The sequence below is a fragment of the Canis aureus genome, chromosome 3, assembly GCF_053574225.1.
Source record: "Canis aureus isolate CA01 chromosome 3, VMU_Caureus_v.1.0, whole genome shotgun sequence".
NCBI classification, from domain to species: Eukaryota; Metazoa; Chordata; class Mammalia; order Carnivora; family Canidae; genus Canis; species Canis aureus.
In genome coordinates this window covers 64,814,812-64,839,503 of record NC_135613.1, presented here as the reverse complement: position 1 = coordinate 64,839,503, position 24,692 = coordinate 64,814,812, and the positions used below count along the sequence as shown (strand labels likewise).

The 24,692-nt window shown below is 45.7% G+C and overlaps 2 protein-coding genes and 1 long non-coding RNA gene across 7 annotated transcripts in view; 2 read left to right on the top strand and 1 right to left on the bottom strand.

The window, feature by feature from the left end:
- NPAT (nuclear protein, coactivator of histone transcription) overlaps positions 1-2,289 on the top strand; it is a 64,005-nt gene extending 61,716 nt beyond the window's left edge. For all 3 annotated transcript variants that reach the window (XR_013376771.1, XR_013376769.1, XR_013376770.1), the window contains one exon: positions 233-2,289. The gene's annotated coding sequence lies outside the window, so the exon portion shown is untranslated. The remainder of the gene's footprint in view (positions 1-232) is intronic.
- ACAT1 (acetyl-CoA acetyltransferase 1) lies at positions 2,015-21,268 on the bottom strand. Of its 3 annotated transcripts, none has more exons than XM_077893344.1 (12): positions 21,131-21,268; positions 13,633-13,680; positions 12,077-12,194; positions 11,708-11,803; positions 11,380-11,480; positions 8,387-8,530; positions 7,980-8,130; positions 7,128-7,223; positions 5,735-5,848; positions 4,398-4,462; positions 2,677-2,834; positions 2,015-2,312 (listed from the first exon to the last, which is right to left on the bottom strand). In XM_077893344.1, the coding sequence occupies exons 1-12, from the start codon at positions 21,200-21,202 to the stop codon at positions 2,192-2,194; spliced, it is 1,284 nt and encodes a 427-aa protein (XP_077749470.1). In that variant the 5' UTR covers positions 21,203-21,268; the 3' UTR covers positions 2,015-2,191. The 3 variants fall into 3 exon arrangements, with proteins under 3 accessions (XP_077749470.1, XP_077749471.1, XP_077749469.1); XM_077893345.1 differs by lacking the exon at positions 21,131-21,268 and adding an exon at positions 20,660-20,913; XM_077893343.1 differs by lacking the exon at positions 21,131-21,268 and adding an exon at positions 20,492-20,589.
- Positions 21,269-21,361: 93 nt separating this feature from the next.
- On the top strand, positions 21,362-23,392 carry LOC144305547 (uncharacterized). The gene is made up of 2 exons (XR_013372540.1): positions 21,362-21,581; positions 23,034-23,392. It is a non-coding gene; the product is annotated as an uncharacterized LOC144305547 (long non-coding RNA).
- The last annotated feature ends 1,300 nt before the right edge of the window (positions 23,393-24,692 follow it).

Below are 24,692 nucleotides of genomic sequence, written 5' to 3'. Positions count from 1 at the left end.
CAATACCTGGGACTGTCCCAGAGGAGAGAACTGCAGTTAGCATCTCCCCTCGATGCAGGCAGGACTGTCGGGCAGCAGCTGGGAAGGTTCATACTTATGGCCTTTCCAGAGAGAAAGTAGACAGCAGACTTGTTGCCAGCTGCCTCTGCACTGGAACTGGGAGTTGGGGAGTGGGGGTGGGGTGGGTGGGGGTGGGCTCCTGCCTCCAGTGATAATCGCTTCTCTGCTACAGTTCTTTGGGATCCAGGAGTGCAAGCCCTGTTGCTTATCAAAGCCAGGTCCAGGGACCCAATCTTTGGGAGGCAGCTACAAAAGGTAAGGCACCAGATGTATATACAAGCTATTTCTGGGAAGATATTGGCCATTTTTAACAGGTTCAAGTGAGAAGACAGAGGTGGGATCTGCTGGCTTCCCAGTCTCTAGGGAGGATCACAGCCCACTCCTACATACATGATCAATTCTGTCGTCCTCCATAAAGACCACTACTTTCTTTTTTCTCCTTGTCTTCAGGTTCTATAACTTTTTTAATAAAATAGTTCCTGTCCTATTTTAACACTTTCTGGCTTGACTAAGTAATTCGTGATACATGCTAACCTTCTCTTTTTACTTTATAATGGACTTTTTCACCTTTTATTTTCTATTCTAATTTATTGTAGAATTCATTTATATATTCTAACAGCATTTGTCTTTAGTCAGTAAAATAGGGGTAAAAACATATATATATATACATATATATATATACACACTATATTTCCTTCCTCCCCAGCCAGTACTTTAAATTTAAAAATTAAATTTTTACATCCTTAAATTCATAATTTTGATTCTTTCCATATGCTGGTAATAAACTTGGTCATTTTTGGAGGAAACATTAGAGCATTTTATCTAATAAGCTCTTGCATGCCTAGATATTGCTAGTATATTTGTTTCGTTAAAAATATATAGATGTTGATCACCTGTCTTCTAATATTTAATAAAACAGAAATAAAGATGTGGTCACCCATTTTTCTACCTAGATGTTTTCTCCAGAATCTTAGGATTCTGTTCATTAATTTTGCTAATGAAGTGCTCGCTTTGGCAGCACATATATTAATTTTGCTAATGAAATAAGTAAGGCCTTCAGAGTTTTTCTACTATAATTAATCCTTAGGAGTACCATGTGTTGTTTTTCTTTTTAAGAAATACCATTTATTAATTGGTTCTATATTTGTTTTACTCTCCCAGAATTGTCAGAGAGCTTTCCCATGTCACAGTTACTTCTGTTTGTCTTCAGTGAAGTATTCTAATGTATTTTGGGTTTCCTTCATGTGTCTTACCCACCTCCTATCCCAGTCAGGGCGGAAGCTTACTGAGCACAGCAGCAGTGGGACTGCATGGATCGGACACAGCTCGGCTACTTACCAAGCAACTTGGCATTGTAGTCCCCCTACCCTGTGCCTCAGTGTCCTCACTTGTACCTGAGAGGAAGGAATAGTGCCCACCTTCTTGAGTTCTTACAAGGCCCAAAGGACTCCATACAGATTAAAAGTCTCTAGGACAATACTTAGTGAATGAGCTACAAGTATTAGCTGTGATTACCATACAGATTTTTTAAGTATTCTGTCTGAATCTTAACATTAGTTTTTTCCTTATATTGTCACATTTTGTTCCTTCTAAGATAAGGATCCACAAGAATCATTTGCCCAGAACTTGTGGACGCAGCGCCTGCCAACCATGTGGGTTCCCCAGATGAAATGCAGTTGGATACTTGTGCTGCATTCTGTCCTGTTACAGAAGTCTCTTCATTGTATAAATCCATTCAGTTGAGCAGTCCCCCCACCCTAACTTTTTCTCTCTGTGCTGCTCTAGTAACCAGAGGCCAAACCCCCAAACACTGCCTGCCAGTGTTCTGAGAAATGGTTCCCCCTCTAGCCCTGAGCACATGGGTATGTCCTATTTGTAGCAAACACTTTAAAGAGTCTACTCAACCTAAATTAGCTATATATAACATTTTGAACTTCTAAAGATTACAAGAGACTTAAAACAGGAAGAAAAACTTATAATTTCAGAAGGTTTGAGAGCTGATCTTATCTGCTTATAAAAATATTAGAAAAAAATAGAAAATGAAACAGATTGAATAACCTGACCCAGGTGGTCAGTCATAATGATTACAGAATCCATGTAGTATTGTTGTGCTTTGGATGACACAAGTTGTCTACAGCTTCTGGATCAACAGGGCAGAAGCACCTCCTCCTCCATTGCAAATACTTGCAAGACCATATTCTCCCTGCTTCAAGGCATGAACCAAGTGAACGACAATCCTGGCTCCAGACATCCTAAGATTAAGAAAGCATTTGTGTTAATAAATTACAGAATACCTAACCAAAACGTGTTGCAAACCCAAATTAACTTACAGAATTTAACTCCTTAAATGTAGGAGACATGCAAGAAGTTACAGCTTTTTAAAAAGCCAAAGCATAGATTTTAATCTTAAAATAGTGTTAGTTATTGGGTAACAAATGCGGCAGCTCTGTGTTCGGTGTTAGATCCTATCAGAAGTGGTGTTTGCCTTTCAAGGACAGGTGGGAAGGAAGCCAGTTCCACCAAGAGTAACAGGCGTTAGCATGAAATAGTTAAGGTTCAGACAAAACCACAATTAGGTATCCAGGAGCCTGGACAGAGCTATTGATGTCTACCTACCCAATCGGATGTCCCAGAGAAACAGCTCCTCCATTCATGTTTACTTTTTGGGGGTCCAGGTCCAGCATTTTGATGTTTGCTAGTACAACCAGGCTAAAGGCTTCGTTTACTTCCCACATCGTAATGTCCTCTTTCTTCAGTCCTGCATCTCTAAGAACCTAAAATTTTTTTTAACAATAGTCAAACTTATTTTCATTGTTTTCTTGGAATTCTGCAATTTGGGTTTCTATTTCTCCTTGAGGCAAGAGATTTTTTTTTTTAAAGATTTATGAATAATGAGAGACACAGAGAGGCAGAGACATAGGCAGAGGGAGAAGCAGGCTCCATGCAGGGAGCCTGATGTGGGACTCGATCCCAGGACCCTGGGATTACAACCTGAGCCAAAGGCAGAAACTTAACTGCTGAGCCACCCAGGTGTCCTGTGGCAAGAGATATTTAAATATGGAGTTTCTTAGTTTCCAGGAAGAAGAGCCTTTTATTTTCTGATTTTCATTTCTCATCTTACTGCACTGTGACCATAGAATGTACTTCTATTTTGCTGCAACAGAAAGAACTAGATTTTCTTGAACATTCCATGGATTATCTGTTTGGGGGTTTTAACTTGATAGCCTTAAGATTACTTGACTGTGTTGCTTAGTTGTAGATTTTTGATCTGTCAAATGAGAGAGGTGTATTAGTTTCTACTCTTAGTATGTTTTTTCCATACCTCCTAAGCTTATCCTTTACAAAAGTTGCTGTGGGGCTATATGAGCACAGACATTCTTAGCTATTATATCTTCATTACAAATTATCTCAGGTCTTTTATTCTGTTAGCTGACAGTTCCTCAGCTGTGCAGAAGGGTGTTATGGGGCTAATGGTTATTATCCTTATGAGATTATCTATAATATTGTTACTGTCTTTTTTTCTTTAGAAATTATTGTTGTGAGCAACCATAAAATTAACCCAAAACTCTTCCTCTGCCCCCCCCCCCTTCCTCTCTGCCTCCAGCAGGCTCAGCTTTCTAAGCTGCACAGCTCCAACTGCAAAAGACAGAACACGGTGCCCCAAGTGGCAACTTCTCTGGCTCTCAGTCCAGCCAGAGGCAGGATTGGAACTCTGCCTTCAGAACTGCACATCTCCCTCAGAAACTGGGTGATTCTGCTCCCTTCTGATCCTCTTTCCTGGTATTCCTCACTGCTTTCTGCTCTGCTGGATGCTGGTCTCAGAAGGTCCCTCCCAGGGCAAGGCCCTCTCCTTGCTGAAATCATGTCTTCAGCTCTGTCTCCTGTGACTCTGAAGCAACTTCCCTTAGAGACCAAGTGCCAGCCTGGAGGATGTAGGTGTTCTTCAAAATGTACTTTTTATCTGTTCCACTGAAGCAGTAGTTGGTAGGTTGCTCAAAATGTTTTCATTAGTTAATCTATTTGGGGGCACCTAGGTGGCTTAGTGGATTAAGCATCTGCCTTCAGTTCAGGTCATGACCTCAGGGTTCTGGGATCAAGCCCCAGGTTGGGCTCCCTGCTCAGCAGAGAGTCTGCTGCTCCCTCTGCTCCTCCCTCCACTCGTGTTCTCTCTCTCTCTCAAATAAATCTTAAAAAAAAAAAAATGGGAAGATTTGATACCAAGCTATCTCTAGGCTTCAGCAGATGAAAATTCAACACCTAAACCCTACAGCTTTGCCATCCGCACACCAGAAGCTGGCATGACAGTGACAGAGTACGGCCCCTCACTTTGTTCTCACCTTAGGTACAGCATACGCAGGTGCAACTGGAAAATCAATAGGTTCCACAGCAGCATCAGCAAATGCTTTATTTAAAAAAAAAAAAAAAAAAGATCATTAAAATCTTCTGCAAGTGATATCTAACAGTTGTTATATATAATATGCAAAACTGCAAGCTTCCAAATCCCAGTAGATGTAAATGTATTTGTTCCTTTTCTAAGATTCTAAACTTTATAAAATTAGATCCATCATCTACACCATTGATTTTCATAAGTAGGAGGTTGGGAGAATTTGTCTCCCGGGACACAATTCCACTTAATGCAGCATCCAAGGTGTAGAGGCTGAGGGCGCACCTTGGTGGGTTCAGTTCAGGTCATGATCCCCAACTTGGGCTCCTGAGTCAGCAAGAAGCCTACTTCTCCCTCTCCCTCCCTAATAAAATCTTGGGAGGATTTTTTTTTTTTTTTTTAATGTGTAGAATAGCCTCAGGAACAAATTATTTGTTGCAAAATGCCAGAAATGCTGAGGTTAAGAAACCCAAGATCTCAACTAAAAATGAAGGGGTGGGAATCCCTGGGTGGTGCAGCGGTTTAGCGCCTGCCTTTGGCCCCAGGGCGCAATCCTGGAGACCTGGGATCGAGTCCCATGTCGGGCTCCCGGTGCATGGAGCCTGCTTCTCCCTCTGCCTGCGTCTCTGCCTCTCTCTCTCTCTCTGTGTGTGTGACTATCATAAATAAATAAAAATTAAAAAAAAAATGAAGGGGTGCCTGTGTGGCTCAGGAGGTTAATAACATGTCTGACTTTCAACTCAGGTCTTGATCCCAAGGTAATGGGATTGCACGGGTTCCACGCTTGGCGGCAAGTCTGTCTCTCTTCCCCTTTCTCTCAAATTTTTTTTAAAATATAAAGTTGTAAGGCTTTTAAAAGTAACAAAACTATAAGTCATTAAGAAAACCAGGAAGATACTACAGCTAAAAATGTTTAAGGAGATTGAGAGTAAGGTCACATGGATAAATGCAAAAATACCTAGATTTCCTCTTCCTATACCCTCAATTTCATATTCTTAATTTACCTGGCTACCTTTTCCCTCCATGCCAGGGTAAAACATGTACCTGATATGCTCCTACTCATCATACAGAACAGGAAAAGATTCTTAAAGCTTACTCTTCTGTAAAATGAATTATAACAAATACTAAAGGAGCTTCTATCTCAAAATATCTATTTGTTACATTCTGTCACACAGTACAACCTCTAGATAGTAAGTAGCCAACTTCAACATTGCACATTACCAGCACAGAAACTCCATTTCAGGAAGCTTAAAGAGGTTTAGGAAGAAACAAGTTTCAAACATTTTCTACCTGCTACTCTTGCCAGCGGTTTCACCTTGAGCCTCCTGGCTGCATCTGCAGTCATCAGTACCACAGCCGCAGCACCATCATTCAGCGTGCTTGCGTTGGCAGCTGTTACTGTGCCTGAAAGCAGCAGCGAGCGTGAAGTCAAAAGCATACTTTCACACTGAATTCATTTGGTTCAACTTAAATTACTGCTTTGTGCATGAAAAATGACCAATACATATGGAGGTAATTACTGCTTTCAGGAAACATACATGTAGCTAACTATATATAATACAACTATAAAAGTCCATCTTGTATTAGTTTTCTAACAGATTGTTCAAAGCTAACCCAGAAACACATGCATGATGGCAGTAGGTAAATGCTGATTTACAAGTCTTCAAAGATAAAGACCAGTTCCTTATTTTTCTTCCACCGAGTCTAACTTTGCTTATCCACAATAGAGCAGATACCGCATCATAATCAGGTTCTTCTCTACAGTCACTTGAAGTTAAATGTCAAGAATACTAAAAATCATTAAACTATACATTTTAAATTTTACAGTATGTAAATTATGTCAACTAAGCTTTTATAAAATTAAAACCAAGACCAAGTTGCAGCTACAAGTAAACTTTTGCAAAAAAAAAAAAAAAAAAACTTAATATGATGCTTGAAAAAATACTGATCCATCCCTATAGTTGGTATTTAGAAATTCAAATCAGGAAAGGCAGAAGAGTAACTTTGGATTATTATCACAACTGTATACAGCCAATTTTAAAAGGAAATTGAGGACCACCTCAAGGATTTCAGAAGCATTAATTGAGAACACTGGAATCCCATTTATGATAGCATCTAACAGTTAGTTACTTAGGACTTACTATATGCCAGACACTGGAAATAAAACAATGACAACACTGCTGTCACCTTATTCCTCAAGAATCTTACAGGGGGCACCTGGGTGGCTCAGTCCGGTAAGCATCTGCCTTGGGTTCAGGTCCAGGATTGAGCTGGCCTGAGCTGGGCTCCCTGCTCAGTGGGGAGTCTGTTTCTCCCTCTGCCCCTCCTCCTGCTCATGCTCTCTTGCTCGTTCATTTGCTCTCAAAATCTTTTTTTCAAAAAAAGAATCTGATAGGGATTTAATGTATAAACACCTCATTTCACAAACTTTCAATATGAATTACATATGAAAAACAATTCTATATTCATCCTATAATCTCTTCCCTAGAATTTATATTATTGAAGGTATTAAACAACTTTAAATATTTTTGGATATGTTATTCTCACATGAGCCTGACATACTGAAAATGTTAAATAACATCTGGATGTTTTCTAGAGTTGCTGTTTTAAAATCCTTAGGCAGTTCCAAGACCAGAGATGGTATAACTTCATTTTTTGTCATGCTTCATTTCTTCATACTAACCATTTTCTTTCTGGAAAACTGTCTTTAGCTTTGGAACTTTGCTAAAGTCAACACGTTTATATTCTTCATCTTCTGTCACCAGTACATCTGGTTTGCCTACAACACAAGTGTTTTAAGTTATCACCACTCAGTGAGACACTCCCACACAAGGATGCACCACTCACCATCCCAAGTAAACCCTGCTCTAGAATCTATCACCTATAATCTCTGTTAGTGACCTTAAAAAGTTTATTAAGTAGTTTAACACAGTTTAAATCTTTGATTCGGCCACATCCCATCCTCTGCTCTTCCCCCTTCTTTGATCACAGATCCCATCCATTTTCCCGACAGCAGGGCATCCCACCATTCGGAACCTAGTCAACATTTCTCAATGGGAATGAGACCATTGAGATTGTGGATTCTGCTGGAGTGGGTACAAAGAGCTCCTACTCTGAGCACTGCAGGGGCCACTGTAGATGGAGACAGGCTCAGAGCATGCAGCAAGGGGTACCCAGGTCCCATCCCTGGAGCCCCCATGCTGCTGCTTCCTGCCACACAGCCTTAGTTCTGGGAGGTGCCCTAGCCACTCTCTCTCTCACTTAAAAGGCTAATAAACTGTCTGTTGCTTATATCAGATTTCCATTCCATTTCTCAAACTGAAAACATTCTTAGTGGAACTTGCAGTTGAGTTGGAAGCTGGTATTACATTGGGTTGAACTGAATTCTAACTTAGTATTTCCCTATATGAACCATAAGCAAAAGTATCTTTGTCTTCAATTGAACAAAGATAAAAATGAACTAATTTAAAGCAAAATTTTTAGCAACCTGTGAAGTCTAAAAATTAAAATCTGTTTTGGAGCATCATCCCTCTACCTTTGGTTGTGACTGTGACCGGGATCACTTCACTTCCAAATCTTCCCGCCTCCCACGCCGCTTTACTCCTGGTGTAGGAGCTCAGCGCATACGTGTCCTGCTCTTCCCGTGTAATGTTCATCTTCTTCGCAGTGTTCTCAGCACAGTTTCCCTGAAAAAAGTTGGAATCCTTAAAAAACAATTTACTTTGCATAACTTATAAAATACCTATTAACGTGCGTAATGTAAAATAGTGGTAAGTAGTTAAACAGTTTCTTAAAATACAACTCTTTCTGTACTAGGTCATTTTTCACTCATGTTTCATCTTTAGATACTTGAGTTAGCCTAGAAGTTGGTATTTCAAAGGCAAATAAAATCAAGCAGGATTGTTTACTGGAGGGCATTTCTCCTTAAAAATCAGTAATTACCATATGGATTTTATTGTAGACATCAGTGAGTCCATCTTTTACAATCAAATCTTCAAGCTTTACACCACCATATGGGGTGGCTCCTCTGCTCATGACGTAGGGGACATTGGACATGCTCTCCATCCCACCTGCCACCATCACATCCTGCTCAACAACAAAAACCATGTCAATTCAAACAAGCTTGTAAGCCAGTATACCCACTACCCAGCTATCGCAAACAAGTGTCTGGACTTCATTCATCTGTTACATGGCAAATACTGGAAGTACCCTCTTTGATCCTGATGAAAAGAAATGGTCTCTAAAATCTGTAATGATAATTAAGAATCAAGTATTTCTGAGATTCCAGGATCCTTCATGTAGGACTGACCATTTCCTGATGTTCTTCTAACCCTTAGTGGCACTCAACACTGCTAAACATTTAATGTCTTCTAAAAGATGACAAGTATTTGTGTTTGCAGAAATATTCCTACTTCTTTGGTGGAGATCCTCTTGACCACCTTTTCCCAGACCCCTGTGGCAACCTCCTACATGATCATCTGACATGCATCCTTGCTTCCACCCCAGCAGCGTCTACACACACACGCAAGTCATTTTGGCTGGAATGTTCAGCCTCCTCATTCCCCTCCTTGGAGGACTCCTCGGCCTTCTCACGGAAGGCTTCTCTCTCCTTCCAGTCAGGTCATCCACGACCTCTGCTATACTCACACACCCCTGCGCACTTTGACCCATCCACCAATATGTGAAACACCTGTTATTTCCACTAAAACTAACCAAAACGTGGCCACTGTGCGCTTTCCCTGAACACTTGCATCTTCTTGGAACACTTGCCCTTCCTTCTTTTTTGTTCCCCAATTACTGAGTAACACTTTTATTAGCACTCTGGCACTGCCCTAGAGCTCTATCTGTACGTCTCTTGTTACCAGAGAGCTCCTTTTAAGGCTAGAAACCTTGTCACGTTGATTTTGTCACTGGGGCCTGGCATATACAGACATTTAATGAGTATTAACCAATTAACCTGTGAGCACAAACCAACAAAAGGAATTTGCATAGAAGAGCTAATTTAAAACAAATAGTTTAATGTAAAACATTTAGCATTAAAGGCAAGTTTTTTCTCACAGCCTTTAATCAGGAATTAAGACCAATACAATTACCAAAGAAACCTAAATATTTTGCTGGTTTTGAAATCAGGAGATTCTCAATTAGTTCTCATGTAAAATACTGAATATTTCCTGGAGATGATGGCAATAATAAGTGACAGAAAATAAGGTAGCAATTATTCTTCAACACAAAATAAAAATGGCCACTTTCCAAAATAAAAGGTAATTAAATATTCAAAATATTTATTCTTAGTTTTCCTGTAAGTCAGGTAATTGTATACATGCAAATAAATACCAGCCGAAAGCATTTCAATGTAGTGCAAATAGCATTTGCTAGAAAAATCACAATAAATCAACTGAGACAAAACTGTCCTTCTCACTTTTCCAACCTGTAAACAATCTCCACTGATTTCCACTCGCTGTTGTGACAAGGGCTTGGTAACATCCCATGGTGGTGTTACCCTCTGTATAAACAAGCTCCCAACATTTACTAAGTGTGCAACTGGTACCACTTTTATGGAAAGCATTTGAAAATATAATCTGAAGATCTTCTGACTCAAGTTCTCCTTAGTTATTTTTCCAACAGATCAATTTGTACACGATGAGATTTTAACATTTTGTCCACTAGTGTCCAGGGAACGTCACATGGCAGGTGCTCAGCTCATGGGGCAGAGGGAGGATTTCCCACTAGTCTGGCTCTAGACTTGGTGTTCTTACCACTACACTGTCCTGCTTTAGACTTTTTGGTCAAGTATTTAGAAGTATTTACAAAGACAGAAGAATAGAGGTATGCATGACAGCATTACTGAAAACAGTGAAGGGGAGATAACCAGACGTCTATTCAGTCAGGCCCACATTATAAGCTATCGTGGTTCAACTCAGTACAACACTAACCTCCGTGCTGATGTAGAAAGACTTCCCAGACATTAAATGAGGTACAGGGCTCAAGCAACTTGCCCAAAGTTTCTCTGTTCTTAGTGGCAGAACACACAAGAGAGTGATGGACAGTGAGGCTAAAGAAGACTTACTCCTTTTATACTTTTCTGTAGCATGTCAGTATCTGCATGTGCATACATGGTTTATAATAAAGCATGGGCCACATTAGCCAGATAGCACTCTCTCCTTTCCCCCTCTGACTTGCCTTATACCTGGAAACAAAGCAGGGGAGGAGTGAGAGCAGTGGCACACTTCGCTGTGGTTCAGGTGTGCATGAGCAGTAACCTGCACACACCCCACCCCAGGCCCTTGTGCAGCATACCCCTGAGAGGCGAGAAGGCACCAGATGGGGATGAAGACACCTGTTTTCTCATTTCAACCCTGTAACTGTCAGCAGTGTCTCAGCCTCACTCCACCCAAGTGAGAAAGGAAGGGCTTGGGTCTGATCAACTCTCAGTCCGTGAATCTGCATCTGCTCTCCTCACACCACAGCACATACATGCTGAGTGAGCAGCCACCTCCTGCTTGACCTCAGGCCAAGATGAGAGTGAATCATCGAAGCCAGTGGAAAGCACGATCTAACAAATGAACATGGGTGCTTAGATAGGTCATCATGTCTGGACGCGGTCAGTCATCGAATTTCAGGGTCAGCCTTATTCTTATCTATGATGAACACTCTTCTGGCAAATACAAAATTTGTTTTGAGTCTCCCAGAATCTCAGAAAAGACCAAATAAAGGGTCACCTGAAGACCAAAACCATTCTCTAACCAAGACAAGCTAACATTTGGCCTCCTCCCCAACAGAAGAAACTCAGACACTCCTGACCATCAGAAACAACACAGCAGCTGCACTGAGGAGAAAGATTATCACTTCTAAAGCACAAATGCTCTCAGATTTTTAGTGTGTCTTTAACACTGTGTATTATTTTAGTTATAATATGGGAAAGAAGTTCTTCTTACCTGATGCCCACACATGAGACTCTGAGAGGCCATCATGATGGCCTTCATTCCGGAGGCACAGACTTTGTTTACAGTGGTGCACGGGGTAGAAATAGGTAAGCCTAAAACCAACACAAGTCAGTCCGGAAAAGCGAAGATACTCTTCAAACACAACTCTAGGATGTAGATTAGTACAACAGAGCAGGTCAGCCTCTAATCACAACATCCTCACTCCCGCCAATTTCAGTCTGCATCATGTTATGCATTTAACATTGTATTTAAGCTGAACAGCCTCCATTTTGCTCTCCCAAACATTTTACATATAAAAGCAAAGATGTATCCCCAGTACCTGCGCCCAGCGCCGCTTGCCTCGTTGGGGCCTGTCCCTCGCCTCCTTGTAGGACATTCCCCATGTAGGCTTCCTTCACTTCTTCTTTTGGAATCCCTTTGATTACAAAAACAAAACCGCGTTTCCATGTTTTATTCAATTTAAATGTAATTAATTAGTGATTATCTAATAAGGTACATGATATTACACAGCAGGAACAGTTTCTTCTTGTCAGCTTTGAGTTTCATCCTAAACATAATACAAGGATTTCTTTACAAGGAAGTTTAGAAATACAGGCACTGAGTGTCTCTAAGTGTTATATACATAATAAGTGCAAAACAAGTATAACAAACAACAACAACAAGCCAGAAAAGCAAAGTAGCTACTGACCTGCCTTTTCAATGACTCCCTGAATTGCAATGGAACCAAGTTTAGTGGCCGGCAGGGAGGAAAGGCTGCCCAAAAAGGATCCAATGGGTGTTCTTGCAGCACTTACTATGACCACCTCCTGGCAAGACAGAAGTCAGTAAAACTCATTACATTTAAATATTGTATCCAACCCATCTTTCATTAAATACACATAATTCAGATACATAGTAGTCCCCCAAGCTTATCCCTGGGGAATATGTTCGGAGACGCCCAATGGGTGCAAGAAACCGCAGAGAGAATTGAACGCCATAGTTTGTCTTCTCTACACATACACACCCAAAATGAAGCCAGGCTCAGAAGACCAGCGGCAGTAACTCATCAAACGGAAGTTATAACAATATGCTGTAACACAAGCTATGAGAATGTGGTCTCTCAACATTGTGTGCTGGACTCGCCCTGGCAAGGGCCATATGAGATGATGACATGTCTACGTGACAAGATGAAGGCGAGTGACGGACACAGACTGTGTCAGCACTGGGTTACCACAGACGCTGACCATGGCCAAGTGGAGCATGAAGAAGGGGGAGGAACCACGTTATTACCTAAGACACAGACATCTTGATGAATGACCATTTACTCCATGAAGATTAATCTCACTATGGGAGCAGCAGGAAGACTCATCAGCTCACTGGTGCTGCGTTATGATTTCAGATCCAACAGAAAACCTCAGACAAACCAACTCTAAAATACACCTAGATCCTTCCCAACTGTCCTCAGGCGGTTTAAAAGTAGAAGCTGAAATTTCACTTCTACTCTGCAGTGAAAATATAAGACATGATCACTTGACCCGTGTTCACTGCTCAGTCAACAACCCCAACCAAACGACATCCTTCCCGAAGGCAACTCTGGGCGAGGAGCCCAGGCCCACATACTGCGTGGGGCAGCACCCCTTAAAAGGACATGTGGAGCCACTGTTTCTTAAATGATTAATAACAGCAATATGAACTTTAAAAAGAAGCAGACAAAAGCTCTCGTAAACAGCATCAAACTCTCATTTTAACAACTCTCTCACACTTGCCTTCCACATTCTCCTACTAAGCTCAGAGATAAATATGAGAGCTGCTCCTTCCATTCTGACAGAAGGCTATTACTAAGTCATCCAAGGGACCCATAGGATCCAGGGCAGCCCTAAGAAAGCACCCAGAAACAGACAACAGTCCTCCCTGTCTTATCCCCAGCCTGGACTGGCCCCTTCCTCCTAGTATCTTCCACGTGGCCTCTGCAGTGTCCTACACCCAATGATGAGGGTCCCGGAATGTCAAGAAGGATACCGCACAGTTAGAAGTTTGTTCTGCAGGAGACACTGGCAAGCAGCAGCAGAAACTGAGCAGGACGCCAGACAGAGATCTCTTCACTGGCATTTGGGAGTTTAATTTAGGATTTCAACAGTGAGCCATTCTAACCCCACAGCATCCCAGGGGGACCCCATATCTATGCACATATAAGAATATACATTTTTAAGACTATACTTCTCTTTAAATTCTTGAAATTTTAAAGCACAATTTAAACATACTTACATTCAAAGTGGGTTTTGACACGTAACTTCGCTCCACGTATCTGACTGCCTGCAATGTAAAGATTTGTAAAGTTACAACATAAAAAATTCTAATTTACATCTCTCAGTGGTGGAGTTCCGGTGATTTCTTTCTGCTTCCTTATATTTTTATTTCCACGTTCTTCACAGCATATGTCTCTGTTATAATCATTAAAAAAAAAAAATCACTGTTTTGGAATATACTTTTCTGATTAGCTCCTCACTGCAAATTTTGTTTTAACTTCTGATAACTTCATAAAGTTTAAAATCCTTAAGCCTTTTTAAAGTTTTATAAAATGTAGTTTTAAGTTAAATTGTAAGTTCTACATTTATTTTAGACTACCCCAAGAAAATGTCCTTATTGCTCAAAAAATATTTAAATAAAACTTGCTATTTCCTTCATCTACTTCTAACGAATGGATCTGATTCATCTGGTGAAGCAAACCCACCTCATATAAATATGGTCTGTATTACCAAATATGTTATTTTTTAAGAAAGAAAACTGCAAGTAACTTGTCCCTACATCTCAATTCTTTCCACACTGCTCTTAGAAATAAATGCCAAGAACAAGTAGAGATAATACAAGTCACAGTTCAGAGACCTGACTGATCTCAAACTGGACAATTCACAGAATGAAAAATTAATTTTTTTATCCTCTGAAGTCAGAAAGCTTAATAAATATTCAAATATGACCACTCGTATTTAGAACCTAATCTCGTTGATAGTTATCAATGGCCAATTGTATCTCAGAGCAATCAGCAGCCTACAAATATCTAAAAGTTGGTCTTAGTGCAAACAACCAGTTAAAGCTTCAACTTAGAAGAGTACAAAAAGAACACAGATGTGACAGAGAAGCTACAGCAGAGAGAGAACCACAACCACCACAAGGTATCCTCCCCGAACTGCTTTGTAAAGTGAGTAGATGAGAACGGATACATGCATATGGCAGCTTGGAGACAGAATGTTTTACTGGGGCGGGAGGAGCACAGAATTTCAGACAATCGTTTTTCCAGTGTTAAAATGACAGAGTCACTTTTATGTAGAAAGCTGATATCAACAATTCTGCTATAATGGGCAGCCCAGGTGGCTCAGCAGTTTAGCACCACCTTCAGCCCAGGGCGTGATCCTGGGTACATCCTCTCCCCGGTACGTCCCACCTCGGAGCGCCGCACTACCACCAGCGAGGACACGGGGGTGAGGACACAGGGAGGACACGGGGCGCATAAGCCACAATCCTAGGACTCGCTCTCCATCTGCCCTGAGACCAGGTACTCTAGGGCAGACGCTGCCAACTCTGCATCCAAACAGCCGCCACCTCCCTCCCTGCTCCATCTCCACCACAGCCTCGGAAGCCCAGCCACCTCTCCTGCTAGTGTCACAGCCACTTGACGCTGATCCGCGGTCTATCCAGTTTTTAAAACATCAATCAAATCTCATCACTGCCCTGGTCAGTCCTTCGGTAGCTTTCCATCGCTCCCGGAATGACACCCATACCCTTTCCTTTATTCCACAACAACCTGCTCCTAACTTCTTCCCAAACTCACCTCACTCTTGCTCTGTGAGTCCGCTCCCTCCTCAGCCCGGTCCCCATCCCCCCCACCCCAGATGCGCCAGGAACAGCCCATCCTTGTTATCCTTGTTCACGCAGAGGCGCTAAGGAGCCCTTCCCTCGGTGTTGTCCGCGACCATGCGACCAGCCAGCCCGCCAGCCCGGGCACGGGCACGTCTGCCTCCCTCCTCCCTTCTGCAGGCTCCGTCTCTGTCCCTCTCTCCTTCTCCCGACCTCCACTGAGCTCCTGCTTCCCGGGAGCAGGGCTGCCCTTCCTCGCTCACGGCCCGCCCCAGCCGGGCTGCCTGAGGATCCCCGGAGCAGAGGAAACGCGGGGTCGGGCAGGCCGCGGGCACGGAGCGTCCTCGTAGGCAGCGGCCCAACACGGCCAGCGGGGTCGGGGCGGCTGGGCTGGGCCGCACCAGGGCCCCAGGAAGCTCACCCGCCCCGCAGCCTCCACAGCAGCCTGGGCGCTCGCTGGCACTTTCCAGAATATGCACTTTTGTGACCCGGTGACCTGTCTCCACACCTGTCTCCGAGAAGAGACAGTGGTTACTCACGGTCGCTCTCCCCGGGACGGCGGCAGATACGGAACAAATATTTGAACAAAATCTGACGCTCGCCAACAAGCGTGAAGAACAGCATCACGTGGAGGGTCAGGGCTTCGTGAGGCAGAGAAAGGGCCGCAGAGCTGCCAGGGAGGGCCTCTCCACACGGGGGTCAGGAGCCGGGGTCAGGAACGGCTCCGGCGTGCTAAGGGCAGCCCTGGGGCATCTGGAAGGGCGCAACTGAGGCCCTGACAGACACACCTGGCACATGGGGAGGACCCGGCGGGGGAAGACATGGGGCGGGAAGGACATGGGAGGAGGACACGGGGCGGTCAGGACACATGGGACACATGGGAAGACATGGGGCGAGGAGGACACGGGGAGGAGGACTCGGGGGAGAAGGACACGGGGGAGAAGGACACGGGGTGAGGAGGACACGGGGTGAGGAGGACACGGGGCGAGGAGGACACAGGGGAGGAGGACACCGGGGGAGGAGGACACGGGGCGGTGAGGACTCGGGGCAAGGACACCAGGGGAGGACACAGGGCAGTGAGGACTCGGGGCGAGGAGGACACGGGACAGTGAGGACACGTGGGAGGACACGGGGCAAGGAGGGCATGGGAGGAGGACTCAGGGCAAGGAGGACATGGGGGAGGAGGACACGGGGCAAGGAGGACATGGGAGGAGGACTCGGGGCAAGGAGGACATGGGAGGAGGACTCGGGGCGAGGAGGACATGGGGGAGGAGGACACGGGACAAGGAGGACACGGGGGGAAGGAGGACACGGGGAGGAGGACACAGGGGAGGACACGGGGCAAGGAGGACATGGGAGGAGGACTCAGGGCAAGGAGGACATGGGGGAGGAGAACTCAGGGGAGGAGGACTTGGGGCAGTGAGGACTCGGGGCGAGGACACAGGGGAGGAGGACACCAGGGGAGGACACGGGGCAGTGAAGACTCAGGGCAAGGAGGACACGGGGGGTAAGGACACATGGGAGGACACGGGACAAGGAGGACACGGGAGGAGGACTCAGGGCAAGGAGGACACGGGGGAGGAGGACTCGAGGCGAGGAGGACACGGGGGGGAAGGAGGATACGGGGAGGAGGACTCGGGGCGGTGAGGACAGAGGGAGGACGACACGGGGGAGGAGAACTCAGGGGAGGAGGACTCGGGGCGAGGAGGACACGGGGGGCGGTTGGAGGACACAGGGTGGTGAGGACAGAGGGAGGAGGACACGGGGCGAGGAGCACAGCCAGTGGGGCCCCACGAGCAGGAGTCTGTGTAGTGGTTTGGGCAATGACAAGCCAGCCAGGGCTCTGCCACCGAGGAAGACTGTGCACAGAGCGCAGGGCAGGGGGCCGGCCGGGCAGACGCAGGGAGGAGCCCGGCGAGGAGCACAGGGGCAGCAGCCAGGCGTGGGTTTGCAGCGTGCGGTCAGGCAGAACCAGCCAGCGGCCCCCAACATTCATAGTTTACAGGTAAGGAGAAGAAAGCAATTTGACGTCCTAACCCACAGTGCCTTAGGATATAATTTTATTTATAAATTGGTCTCTAGAGTAGGAATCAAGATGAGGTCATCAGGGTGGCTTAATCCAGGATGACTGATGTCCTTATCAAAAGAGGGGGGGGAAATTTAAGATTTTATTTATTTGACACAGAGAGAAAGAGAGAAAACAAGCAGGGGGAGTGGCAGGGCACTTCATCCCAGTGCCCTGAGATCCTGACCGGAGCCAAAGGTAGACGCTTAACCCACTGAGCCACCCAAATGCCCCAAAAAGATAAAGTTTTAACACCGTTAAAGAAAGAGAAGCACAGAAGAAAGATGAAGAGAAGACGGGGGAGATTGCCACGTGCAGATGGAGCGCAGGAACGACATCTCCAAACCAAGGAACTCCCAAAGACCGCCAGCAAAGCACCAGAAGCAAGGACGAGGCAAGGGGGGGGATTTCCCTCCAGGATTCGGAGGGTGTGGGGTCCTGCCAACACCATGATTTCAGATTTCCTGGCCTCCAGAACATTGTTGAAACATTTTTGTTGTTTAAAGCTGCCCAATTTGTGGTATTTTGTTGAAAATCTCACCTCCCCTGGCTTTTCAGAAGACACTACATCCCCCGGCTTTTCTTCCATGACACCATCCTCTCTTCACTCACCTTTGTGTTCTACGCACCCAGACTGTCCTGACGCTGCGTCTCCCAAGGGCCTCACGCCAAGCCCTCCCCACCCGCTGTCGGTGAGCTCGTCAATGCCCATGGATGCCATTCTCATCTGCACTGCTGATTCCCAAATCTCAATTTCCTCCAGTTCTTAGTGATCAAACTGGCAACTCCAAACTCAAGGCCAAAATACAACTCATCACTTTCTGCTGCCACATCTGTTCCTCTGAAAACCATTACTACCCATCTAAACAGCAGGCCAAGGCCCCCAGATTATACCCAACTCCTTCTCACTAAGCACCTTTTAGCCAATCAGTCATTAAAGTCAACATATTCTAACCTCCAGGCTATCTCTGGCACCTTCCACATCAGATCGCTATCACTACCTGCTGGCTTGCCACAACTCTATACTGGCTGGTATAAGGACTGAGGTGCAAAAATCCACAGGGTGAAAGGGAATGAGAAGGAAGCAAAACAGTGAGGGTATCCATCAGGATCCAACCGGGAAAATAAAAACCATTCTACTTGAAATATAATTTAATGCAGAGATTAAATATACAGATGATAGAAAAGCTATGAACAACAGAGGCAGGCAGTACAGATTAGCAACAGGAACGCATTAGCACACATAGGGTGTTGGGACACAGGGAAGCAGGAGGTTACCAAAGCCAAGAGGTCAGGCTCACCTTGCAGAAGTAAGAATCAAAGGAGCCACAGACAGGATCAGAAATACCATCTAAGGGCAGACAGAAAAAAATTATCCTGGCTTCTCCCTTACAATCTCCCATCCAGAAACCAGCTGATAGACGCTGTGATGTTTGCGCCTGCAAGGGTCAGCCCCACAGCAACACGCACAGAGGGAAAGGAATCTGGCAGCAAACGGGCTGAGGACTGGCAAATTGCAGGGAAGTATTTTAAAGTCTGAGTATTAAAACAATAATTTGGAGTCAAAAACAGCGAAACAGGTGTTTCAGGGGGGGGGGATGGTCAATAGTATCAAATGCAGTGTAAGGTCAAGAGGAAAGAAAAAAACCACGGGTACTCTTCAAATGAGGGGCACAGAAGTCTAATTCCAGAGGCTTAAAAAGAAAGGATATTAAAAAAGAAAAAAAAGTGGTTACAGCTGGGAAAGGCAAGCTCTGATAAATTAGTTCATTACTTTGCTAACCAAAAGGGAAACTTTGTATTTGAAGGTAAACATCAAAGAGCCAGTGTAATGGGTGAAGGTCAAGTTCCATTCAACAAACTGGCACTAACTATTGAAAATCTTGTTACAACAGGTTTCCAGTAAACAATTGCTTATTTCAAATAATGACCAATGCTGATTCTAGAATTCAAAAAAATGAGCACCATAAATCATACACTGTAAAACCTACAGCTCCATTCTACTAAGCAATATGTGCTTGATTGTAAGATCTTTTTTTTTTTAATTTATTTATGATAGTCACAGAGAGAGAGAGAGAGAGAGAGAGAGAGAGGCAGAGACATAGGCAGAGGGAGAAGCAGGCTCCATGCACCGGGAGCCCGACGTGGGATTCGATCCCGGGTCTCCAGGATCACGCCCTGGGCCAAAGGCAGGCGCTAAACCGCTGCGCCACCCAGGGATCCCTGACCGTAAGATCTTAATTAAACTATAAATTACAAGGATTCTGGGGTGGCTCAGCAGTTGAGTGTCTGCCTTTGGCTCAGGGTGTGATCCAGGGTCCTAGGATCGAGTCCCACTTCAGGCTCCCCAGAGGGAGTCTGCTTCTCCCTCCATGTCTCTGCCTCTCTGTGTCTTTCATGAATAAATAAATAAAACCTTTTTAAAAATAGGGTTCTGTATCTGTTTTGGTTTTTTGTTTTTTTGTTTTTGTTTTTTTTAAGAGAATTGAGTTCGCCTAATAGGCCTGGTCAACACTGGTTGAAACCCAGGTTAACCTAACTACATTTTTCCTGACTTCCCAAATCAGTACATGAAATAACAAATCTGCTGATCAAGAACTGATCCGGGTACATTTCCCGGCACTTCCCCTCTGCCACTAGGTTACAGGTGGAAAAAGAACTCTTTCCTGTAAACCCCGCCTCCTGACTTCTCTCTTAGCTCACTCACCCAGGATTATTTTTAATGTTTTTTAAGATTTTATTTATTTATTCATAGAGACACACAGAGAGAGAGAGAGGCAGAGACCCAGGCAGAGGGAGAAGCAGGCCCCACGCAGGGAGCCCGACGCAGGACTCGATCCCGGGTCTCCAAGATCACACCCTGGGCTGCAGGCGGCGCTAAACCGCTGCACCACCAGGGCTACCCCCCACCGCCCCAGGATTATTTTTAGAGTCTTCCTTCTCCCTTGGCTCCTCACATCCACTCCCTGCTTGTCAAGTTCTACATTTATTCTTTCACAAATCTCCTGCATAACGCTGCTCCCCTTTATACCCTCAGCACACAGCTCTGGTTACTTCACGCCAGAACAATGTTTCTTTCCCGCACTTCCATCCTCCCCGACTTCTGGTTATGACAAAACCCAAAACATCAACCGTCTGCCCTGACTTGGGTCGAGCCCAAAGTCTTGCAACAATGGCTGGATTTCAAAATGCCCGGCCCAAACCAACCTGGCAAACTCGCCTCACCAGCCGCGCCCTGGCGTTCTCTACTACTCCCGAGGTTTTGCCAGGTGGTAAATCCAAGATGCAGGTTCCCATGCTTTGACACTGCCCTTCTCAAGGCCCTCGCACCCGGTTCCCTAAACACAGGACGAGAAGGGCGAGGGGGAAGCACACCTCAGGGCGCCCTCAGGCCGTAACGCCATAGGATACAGTCTGCTCCTGGAGTGGGGCGGAGCCGCTCACTCTCCCCCTAAGTGTGCAGCGGCACCAGAGCAGGTGCGTATGTCCATTCTCCCTTAGGGCCTCAGCCCAGCAGGCGCGATGGAGCCCGCTGCAAGAACACAAGCACATTTCGGAGAAAGCCCGGTGCAGCGGTACGGCCCAGGCCGCGGTCAAGCAGGGCCGGGCCCGGCTCCGCGCAACCCTCGCCAAGGCGTGCGGAAGCGGCGGAGACCCCGCCGACGCCGGGGACGCACAGGAGCCAGGTGGCGGCGCGTCGTGCGCGTGCGCGTGCGCGTGCGCCGCGTCGGTGGGCTGCCCGGGCGCGGGTCCCGAGGCCTAAGCCGGGGGCCCCGCGCGCCGCAGGCAGGGGCTCTCCCAGGCGGGGGCCGGCAAGCCGCGGCCTGGGCCCTGGCCCCCCCTCACCTGCAGCGGCCTCCGGAGCAGGGGGCTGCGCCCGCAGGCGCCACCGCGCAGAAGGGCCGCCAGCACAGCCATGACCGAAGGGCGCGGAGACAAGCCTCAGAGGGCGGAAAGCGCCGGCGCGCGCAGCCAAGGCCCCGCCCCGCGGCCCCGCCCCGCCCCCTCCTCCAATAGCAGCCGCGGACGGCGACGGCGCGCGCGCCCATTGGCCGGCGGGCGGGGCGGCGGGGCGGCGGGGGGCGGGGCCACAGAGGACAGACGCGGCCCCAGGCGCTGGCCCCGACCCCCGCCGGCACTTGCCCGGCTGCCAGGCCCTTTACCCCGCTTCTGACCTTGCCGGGCCGGCGGTGGAGGTGTTACCGGGCGTTCTGCGCTGGCGGAGCTGCTTCTCCCGCTCAGACCCACCCGGCTCATCCAAATACGATTGAGCAACCCAGTTAGCGTTTCATGTGTGGTGAGACACTTTTGCGATTGTGTTTCAGTAGGAGGAATAGGATACATGTTAATAGCTGACTTTACGGAGCAATTAATAAGAATCACTCTTTTTTTTTTTTTAAGTATAGTTTTTTTATTTATTTATTTATTTATTTATGATAGTCACAGAGAGAGAGAGAGAGGCAGAGACACAGGCAGAGGGAGAAGCAGGCTCCATGCACCCACCGGGAGCCTGATGTGGGATTCGATCCCGGGTCTCCAGGGTCACGCCCTGGGCCAAAGGCAGGCGCCAAACCGCTGCGCCACCCAGGGATCCCCAGAATCACTCTTTTTACTAAAAGATTCTATTTATTTGAGACAGAGAGAGAAGACGAACAGGGGTGGGGGGGGCAGACAGGGAGGGAGAAGCGGCCTCCCCGAGGAGCAAGGAGCCCCATGGGGGGCTGGATGCCAGGACCCTGGGATCATGACTGAGCCGAAGGCAGACGCCTCACCGACCGACCCCACAGGCGCCCCAAGAGTTTCTTTTTATTTTTTAAGTAATCTCTATGCACAACCTGGGGCTGGAACTCAGACCTAGAAATCAAAAGTCACATGCTGGGGAATCCCTGGGTGGCCCAGTGGTTTAGCACCTGCCTTTGGTCCAAGGGCGTGATCCTGGAGTCCTGGGATCGAGTCCCACGTCGGGCTCCCGGTGCATGGAGCCTGCTTCTCCCTCTGCCTGTGTCTCTGCCTCTCCCTCTCCTCTGTGTCTTTCATGAAAAAATAAATAAATAATCTTCAAAAAAAAAAAAAGGTCACATGTTCCACCTACTGAACCAGACAGGTGCCCACACGTTAAGAATTACATTAATCCTGGGGCGTCTCGCTGGCCCAGATGGTTAAGCATAGGACCTCGATTTCAGATCAGGTCATCTCCAGGGTGATGAGATCCAGCCCGGGGTCAGGCTCTTCACTCCACACACTCTGCTTGGGATTCTCTCTCCCTTCCCCTCTGCCCCTCCCACTCGTGCTCTCTCTCTCTCAAAAATAATTAACTAATTTTTTTTAGGTATTATAGTAATCTTCACAAAAAAAAACAACAACCATGAATTAGATGCTGCAGCATCCACCCCTTAACTAATGAGCTAACGGAAGTATTAAGAAGTTAACTTTTTATTCACCATTGCACACTGTGGTAGAGCCGGAGTCTGAACTGATCATCTTTACATTTCATCCCTTTCCTGTGCCTTTTCCCAGAGAACCACGGAAATGTTAGCTATGATTATTTTCCTCACGTTTGGGGAACCCGTTCCTTAACCTTGAATCTCTGTATCTTGAACATTATTTTCTTTTACGTTGATTGTCATATGGAAGATAAGGAGTAACCGCGTACAAAGTGAACACCTCAACTTACCCCAAGCCCATGTTTTTCCTGAAGTAAAATTCTTAACCTTCATTACATTTTGTTGATACTATGTTTTGTTGGCAGCTGAGGGAGATGGTGTTTTTGAAGGACGGCCAGCCCTGGAGTTAGCCCACCCCACAAGCTCCTCTATCAAGGTAACTTATGCTTATGCCTCCAGCCAGAGGTGAGATCTGTGTTCGCTTCCCTGGAATTCACAGAGGATACTCACTGCCTGGACCAGTCACTGTGGCAGAATTGAAGTTGTGTGGCTTCCAGGCAGAAATATGGACAAAAAAACCTTCAGATGATTCCAGTTCCCAGCCTTCAACCCTTCCAGGCAAAAGCCCGACATGATGGAGCAGACATGGGCTTCCCTTGTGTGCTCTATCTGAATCTGGAAACCGGGAAAGAAATTAAATGGTTGTTTTTGTTTTAAACTATAATGTTTGTGGTCTTTTTTAACAAAGCAATACATATGCACAGCACCCCTAACTTTAACTTCCCAGGTACCCCAGGTTGTCCCTTAAAGTTTGTTTGATGCCTTCATCTACCAGAGCCTCTATATTCACAGTCATCAAGTCCTACTACCTTCCTTTGAATGTCACACTCAATGCTTTCTCTCTCGCTGACCCTCCTCCAGGCCAAGTACATACCTTTCCATACTTATTGCTTCAATAGCTACTGAAAGAAAATATTATAATATCTATCCATGTTTAAACTGTGTGTGTAAGACCCAAAATAGATAATATGTGCATATTATATAAATATATAAAATATATATAAAAATGTATGTTTATGTATCATATATATATATATATATATATATATATACACACACACACACACACACACACACACATACATATCAAATAAATAGATATCACCAGTTGTGAGAGGTCAAAACTGGTGAGTCCAGGAGGGGATCAAACAGTGAAGGATGAGCAGGATATAATACTAGTTACTTCTGCAGTTCTTAGTACAGGACAGTTCTTTCACAGTGCACTTCATTTAATCCTCTCAAAAACCCAGTGAGTTAGGGAGTGTTACTATCCACATTTTATAAGTAAGGAAATTCAGATACAAAAGTATCAAAATTTGTCCAAGGTCACAGAGCAAGTAGTGACCAAGCACCAGTTTGAACCTAGGCAGTCTGGGTCTGGATCTAAGGTCTTAACCTCTATCCTAGTTTTGCCTTAGGAGAGACTTGCCCTAGAAGAACAGGGGCAGGACACCTGGGTCCCAGTTGTGGTTTTGACTCAGGTCATGACCTCAGGATTGTGAGACTGAGCCCTGAATCCCGTGTTAGCTCCAAGCTCAGTGGGGAGTTTGCTTGGCACTCTCCCTTTCCCTCTCTTCTTCCCCACACTCAGTCTCTCTTTCTCTCTCTCAAATAATAAATAAATAAATATTTACAAAAAAGAGAGCTGACTTCTGTGCTTAAAATAAAAAAAAAAAATATTTGAGAAAAAGACAGAGAATGAGGGAGGAGAAGAGCAGAGAGGGAGGGTGAGATAGAATCCTCAAGCAGGCTCCCTGCCCAGTGCAGAGCCCAATGCAGGGCTTGATCCCAGGACCCTAAGATCATGACTTGAGCTGAAGCCAAGAGTTGGAAGCCCAATGGACTGAGCCACCAGGCGCCCCCAGGGGTCAGGTTTGATTGGACAATTGTGCCATCACAGGAAATACTGCCACTCTGTTGGACAGGACAGCTTCTAGAGATGTTCAAAGAGACTTGGGGCATTT

Bases quoted from the DNA above. Each gene is read 5' to 3' on its own strand.
- ACAT1 (XM_077893343.1), bottom strand. From the start codon at position 20,581: ATGGGAACCTGCATCTTGGATTTACCACCTGGCAAAACCTCGGGAGTA. The intron at 13,681-20,491 runs GTTGGTTTGGGC...TTTACATTGCAG, and splicing joins TGGTGAGGCGAGTTTGCCAG to GCAGTCAGATACGTGGAGCG. The intron at 11,481-11,707 runs GTACTGGGGATA...TGTTGGTTTTAG, and splicing joins GCAAGCGGCGCTGGGCGCAG to GCTTACCTATTTCTACCCCG.